Source organism: Limulus polyphemus, unplaced genomic scaffold (genome assembly GCF_000517525.1).
Source record: "Limulus polyphemus unplaced genomic scaffold, Limulus_polyphemus-2.1.2 Scaffold25, whole genome shotgun sequence".
In the NCBI taxonomy this organism is placed as follows: Eukaryota; Metazoa; Arthropoda; class Merostomata; order Xiphosura; family Limulidae; genus Limulus; species Limulus polyphemus.
The window spans coordinates 759,432-766,569 of NW_013665635.1; the positions used below are offsets into that span (position 1 = coordinate 759,432).

The following is a 7,138-nucleotide window of genomic DNA, read 5'->3' on the forward strand; positions in this document are numbered from 1 at the left end:
TTTGTTGTATTCTTTAGGAGATCTGGTGTTTACAGATGAAGTGGAATGCTTACGGAAAGAAGTCAACAGCTTGCAAAACCAAGGGATTAACAAGATAATTGCTTTGGGACATGCTGGGTTTGGCAAAGACAAGGAAATCGCTCAAAAAGTGGCAGGTGTGGATGTGGTAGTTGGAGGCCATACAAACACGTTTCTATACTCTGGTAAGTTAGAGGTTCTAATCTCCGTCAAGTATGATAAGTTACGGACGTACCAACACTTTTACCAACGAATAGTGGGATTGACCGTCACATTATAACGCCCCCACGGCTGAAAGGGCGAGCATGTTTGGTGTGACGGGGATTCGAACCAGCGACCCTCAGATTGCGAGTCGAGTGCCTTAACCACCTGGCCATGCCGGGCCCGACTCTATAGAGACAACAGCATGAATATCTGAGGCGACGGCATTTTGGACTGAAATCCTGGCGATTCTGATCAGCAAAGACAATCCTGGCGATCCTGATCAGCAAAGACTGAACAAATAAAATCAGTATCGATTGTGACTACTGCTACAGACCCTTAACATGTGAATACATATATTTAATGGCAATTTAATTTCAAAACGATAGGTTACAGTTTTATAAACACACTAAAAGGCGGTATTTAATTATAAAAAATCAATAAATAATGTAATATGTCTTAGTTTAACAGTACCTCACCATCATTGAAGCTGCTATTTCGTTTGATCATCATGTGATCGTAATGTTTTCATGTCATAAGACTATGCCCTTATTGGCTGATGGGTATACTACAAAGTCAGATTAACTTAGTACCGTGTATGCCGGTTTACTTTTCCATGTTTGTGAAGGAGGGGAGAAATTGATGGAGAGGAGGGGGCGGATACCAATCCTTTCAGGGTCCCATGAAAACTCTCGGCGGCCCTGCTCCCAACTATCACAACTGCTCATGACGGAGATTAGAACCTATACCTATCCAGAATAAAGATGCATCTGATGCTCAGAGATCTTTCACCAATGTGACATTTTTTCTTTTACCTTATCAAACGTCAAATTACGTAGAATATAATGATCATTAAAGACAGGTTTGTCACATGAAAATTGGTTGACTGTTCTGTTTTTTTTTCCTCCTGTTTTTCGTTATGAAAAATGAACAACAAAACATTCTGGGAAATGAAATAAACACAAAAAGAAATTCAAGAAACCAACGCGTCATATTAATAATAAACATTTGTACAAAAGTTTGTTAAAGCTACTACAGATTTATACATTTGTAGTATAATACATTATTCTAAGATGTAGTGTACTACACTTGGGTATACACGGTACCACAACTGCCTGCAATGAAGAATCCTATTCAATGTTTCATAGACGAATCAACCAATGTTTTTAGAAAAGCGCTTACGTCACGTGTTTTTAAGTGCAGCTTTTCTTCGTTTGTGTACATTAGATTTTTCGTACAAGTTTGATCATCGTGTTTCTGCAAAGATGAGGACTTTAATTCTTATATATTTTTTCCTCGTAAGCACTTGTTTTACAATTCGCTTATTACGGTACCTATTCGTAACATGCACAACACTAGTAAGGTTCTAGTTTTATTACTTTTATTTTGTTCCTAATCGAATCTTTACTGTAGAAATCACAGAATATTTTTAGACTCTATAGAGTTTGTTTTTATTGTTCGTTTTTAATTTCGCGCAAAGCTACACTAGGGCTATCTGCGCTAGCCGTCCCTAATTTAGCAGTGTAAGACTAGAGGGAAGGCAGCTAGTCATCACCACCCACCGCCAACTCTTGGGCTACTCGGACGTAACTTTATTCATGAATGTTTTATGGAAAACCGACCAAGACACTGTGTTGTAAACATGTCAAACTTTTGTATAATTAAACAAATTTATTTTAACCGCTAAATTAATTTATATTTTTATCAGTTGTAGGGCTCAGGTAAGGTCAACAACACATACACTAAATTAATTAATTGCGTGAGTTAAAAACCCACTTTCCCGGTCTTCTGTCTGGTAAAATTCATAGTGAGAGCTAAGATTACAGAACATTATCATTGAACATTACACGCATGCTCATTGGGCCTGTAGGACAATATCCGCATACCTAAAGTGTATAACAGGATATTATCCCTATGGTTAAAAGGTTTATAAACATTATCTAGTTTTGTTTTTTTTATAAAGAATAACAACTTTCAGAAACCACGGTTGCTTTATTCAAAATGTACTTTATTTTTCCTTGAAAAATGTATACACTTTTTACTGTATATAATTGTTCAATAAAAATATAAGCATGGGGATAATGTACTATTATGCTCTTTGGGCATGAGGATATTGTCCTTGAGGGTTAATGTCCATGGGGAAGTATCCCCCTTCCAGATCTGTCAGCTTCTACTTGCTAAATGCTAGTTCCTCTTCTATGACAGTGACTAAGATTGTGTAGAAATAGTGAAAGGATACACAACCGATGCTGAATGAGATTAAGTTAGTTTTGTTGTTGCTTGTCTGTTGTTTAATGATCGTTACACATTGACCAGACATGTGTATATATATAACCTTCCCCAGGGCTCCATTCGAGTCCGTGAGTGCCGGGGAAATTTCTCTTGTCTACTCGCCCTCCCGGTGGGCGTTATTGAGAGTCGTAAAAACACACTTCTTTATTACGGTTAATTATAACCCTTACTTTCTGTCATGAATGGATGTGGTAGTTGTAGGTCATACGAACACACTTCTTTATTACGGTTAGTTATAACCTTTACTTTCTGTCATGAATGGATGTGGTAGTTGTAGGTCATACGAACACACTTCTTATTACGGTTAGTTATAACCTTTACTCTCTGACATGAATGGATGTGGTAGCGAACACACTTCTTTATTACGGTTAGTTATAACCTTTACTTTCTGTCATGAATGGATGTGGTAGTTGTAGGTCATACGAACACACTTCTTTATTACGGTTAGTTATAATATGACCTACAACTACCACATCCATTCATGACAGAAAGTAAAGGTGTAAATATTTAATTATTTAGAGCCGAACTGAAGGGTTTTACTGTTCAGACTGAACGCAACTTACAGCCTGATTCAAAATAGTTGTTTATCATTATTCAATAAACAAGCGTCTCTATTGTTGAAGGAAGAACACGATCTGCTCGATGTTATCTTTACACAGTCATAATTCTTACTGTAGACCGTTTAGAATGGTTAATGTTAAAAATTCTTTTGGCCCGAGCGTGACCTAGAGGTTAACGTATCATGCTAGGGGTCGGAGGGTCTTGGGTTCGAGACGTAATTTGCAATTACAGCTGTGGATGTTGTGTAAAAGTTAAGAGTAGACACTGCAGGCGGAGGGTGCTATGGACTGTTTGCCTTTCCTCTGATACACAGTTCACAAATTTGGACATGTATGCTTGACATCATTGTGTGCAAAAGGTAAATAAACAATCAAGTGAAATTTATTTTGAAGTTAAACTATTTACATTTTAAATATTATCATTAAAGTTAATAATGATAATATTTAATATCTGAATACTATAGCAGATTTATAGGATCTTGACGCACTAGTTTTTTTTACGGTTGAGTTTTAATAGCTGGAAAGTTTCAGGTGGTAAAAAAGAAAAATCTTTTGTGAAAAACAAAAATGCCCGGATGAAATTCGTTCTGTGCTGTAGGACTGAAAACATTTTTGTGTCCGATGGATTGTACATTTCAAGGCAGGAAATATAGGAAGTAGGAGATTTCAAGATTCTCTTTGATAACATCCACTCGTGACAGAGAGTAAAGGTTATAACTAACAGTAATAAAAAAGTGTGTTTGTTTCTCACTATACCGATGATGATATGTCCGCATATCACACAGTGACAAAAACCACTGTAATGACACTTTAATATTTCTCTTTAAAGAAAGCAATGTAGATAGGAGAAAACAGCATAAATTTGATTATTTCATGTAGAGTAAAGATGATTGCTCATGGAAATATTTTAACAATACACTATTTTTCTAGAAAGTCATAGACCGTAACTTGATGGAAGTATAAATTTAAAAAGTTGGATTTCATAAGTTGCTTGAAAGCATGCTAATTTATATATATACTTACATCATTATAATTTATTCCCAAAAGTACAACACTTTTCTTAATATTACAAAAGTTACCGGATGTATTCCATCAAAATTAGTGGCACTATCTCAGTAGCAGAGATTAAAGTTTAAATATAAAATATGTCCAATATCAAGAAATTTCAAAACCTTATCTTAGCGACGATACACAGTTTTGATATTCAGTTCAAAGTGTTGTGAAACTGATACAAAGAAACATAAATAGGTCAATATGGCTTAATAGTGAAATTTTAGAAATGTTTGTCAAAATAATGTACTGTGAGGCACGTGCACAGAAAGAGTAATTCGCCCCTCTATTTTGCTTAATCGGGGACAGTTTCAAAGATGATTTTCTTTCGGAGACACTGCTCTAAAACTGGACACTGATCCCAAAATTCGATATATTCTGGTCACTTTATGTTATTGATATTATTTTATCATGTTTTTTATAGCATCGCGTGATTTAGAATGTAGAATATAATTAGATACAACCAAGAGATGGCGCTACGAATGTTGAAAGGCTGAGAGTTTTTACAGTTTTTTTATATGTAAAACAAATATAGTTTTAAAGTAAGAATGTATGGTAAGGCACAATTGCATCTAATGTGTTTATCACTAACCTCCTTCTCTGTTAATTATGCTTAACCTACCTTCTTCTACTTCATTATCAAGAAGAATGGGGTTCCCATTCCACGACATCACACGACCTTTATTATCGAAGCCCACCTGAAGGTACCCGAGGTACTTTCCGAATGCATAATCTTGAACGACTAAAGCCTTATTACCACTCAGGTTTTCCACTACTACCGGGTAGGTGTCTTCTGCTTCTTCTGACGAGGGTGGATTACCTATGATGTATTGAATATATTACTTGGATAGATCTATAACTATTCAAAAGTTAGAGGTTAAGAATAGCTATGAATTGCAATATATTTTAAATATACCATGTATAATTATATATGCAGGATGTCATTACCAGCTTGACACCATATAGGATATTAGATATCCGTGTTTGATGTAAAGATAGAAAATGAATTAAATTATTCGATAAAGATGATTTCACCTAAATATTAGGAATTTTCAGAGAGGTAGTTTGTATTTATTGTCGTAAATATTTCTCTCTGTCATGATATAAAAGATTGTTTAGTGTAGGTAGTATTAATTATTTTGTGAGTTAATATTTTATGATTGTTTAGTTTTTCATAATAAGAGAGTTAAAAGCAGATAATTGTCAGAAGTTGTGTTTATAATTCATTGATGTTGAGGCTATCGAACGTCGCGTGAAATTTATTGATGTCCAGGATATAGAAATTTCTAGAAGGCAAGCAGACGATTAAGTGATAAATATATAAATAGTATGAGATGAGCGGGAACAGCATACAGAGAGAGCAGACGAGAAAGTAAAGTCAAGGGAAGTAGAAGTTCGTCCAAAGAAAAGTTAAACGTAAAGTTAAATGCCGTAGGAGTGAAAGGCATAACGGTTAATATAGGCTTAACGATTAATATGTTAGAGGAAAACTAATAGTTTCAAAAAAGATAACAACTGTAGTTTATTCCATCAAATCGAGTCCTAAAGTAATTGAACTAGCCTGAGTTCACTTTGACAAAAGAAACAGACGATATCTGAAGTACGAGGACCAGACGATTACCGGAAGAGAAGTATACGAATGTGGTAGCTCACGCTATAATTGTAAGTGAACAAAACACAGAATACTAGTGCGAAAGAAATAGAGAAAGGTAGTTCGACTTGTCAACTGAAATTCTAAAGCAACTGAATAGGTCTAAGTGGACTTTTGACAACAAGAAGAGAACTATATACTGTTTATGATATGTCTATGATCCCTATAGTGTAACTAATTTGTTGTACTTACCTTTAACTAGTTCGAATATATATATATTATTTTGAAAACAAGTGGATTACGTGCTGTTCGTTTATTTTTGAATTTACCCCACCAAGTCACAGACACCTACTGTAAAAGAATCCTCAGCCCAACACCCATATTATTCAATCTACTTACTAAATACTACTACTACATATAGTATTAAGAAGAATAAGCTCATTATTTTGACACTCTCTTATGCATAAAATTAGCATATGTTAAGTTACAAGTGATGGTATCGCATTAGTGTCTCTAACACTTAACATTGAACTATGACTAAGCAGAGTAAAAACAACAAGAAAAATCTGCTTACAGTCTCCAGTTCCTGTAATAATCCAGTTATTAGGTAATTTAATATGATGTTTTTCACCTAAAATATTCATGCTTAAAGAGTAATTTTTTTTCGGGATTTTAGTTATGTCTTTAGACAAATTCATACATTTCAGTATAGCCGCCATGACGAAAGGATGAAGCCCAGGGACTTATAACGCTAAAATTCGGAGTTCGGTCCTTGTATTGGGCATATAGCCCATAGCGTAGCTTTACGCTTAAAACAAACACACACAATGAATATTCATAATAAATTGATGGTTCGATTTTGATGGTTTACGTTTGTTTAAAGCATTTTATGAAAGGTAATACGTGATGGTTTACGTTTGTTTAAAGCATTTTATGAAAGGTAATACGTGATGGTTTACGTTTGTTTAAAGCATTTTATGAAAGGTAATACTCGTTTGTACCTGTACCTTTTCATACAATTGCAGTGTGAGAAAATAATGGCAGTATTTTAAAAATAAATGCAGATATCTTTACCGTAACGATGTAGCTTTTTATTAATGTTTATTATTGAGGAAAGTTCATGATTGGATGACAAATTGTTTGGATTAAGTTTTCAGCCGTACCAATATTTCGAACGAATCCCACCTTATACGGTTATGCAGGAGATTTTGCGTTTCGGCAATTTTTCAGTGATATGCAGAGATGTAATTGGATTGTAACGCGTGGACACAGCGTATCTGCATTTTTGGTGTTTTTCCACCATATTTAGTAACTTAATTTTTTTTTTGTTCAGTTAATTTCTTTAAATGCTATTGAAGTTGTTTCGTTCTAGTTGCCTTTGTTCTCCATAGCATATAATAGCAGGTTATATATATATATATATATA

The 7,138-nt window shown here is 34.6% G+C and overlaps 1 protein-coding gene across 1 annotated transcript in view; it reads right to left on the minus strand.

Moving 5' to 3' along the window:
• The window catches only part of LOC106458993 (5'-nucleotidase-like), a 75,611-nt gene that overhangs the window by 10,757 nt on the left and 57,716 nt on the right, over positions 1–7,138 (minus strand). The window contains exon 5 of the mRNA XM_022385730.1: positions 4,744–4,951. Within this exon, the coding sequence (XP_022241438.1) occupies positions 4,744–4,951 (208 nt within the window). The remainder of the gene's footprint in view (positions 1–4,743; positions 4,952–7,138) is intronic.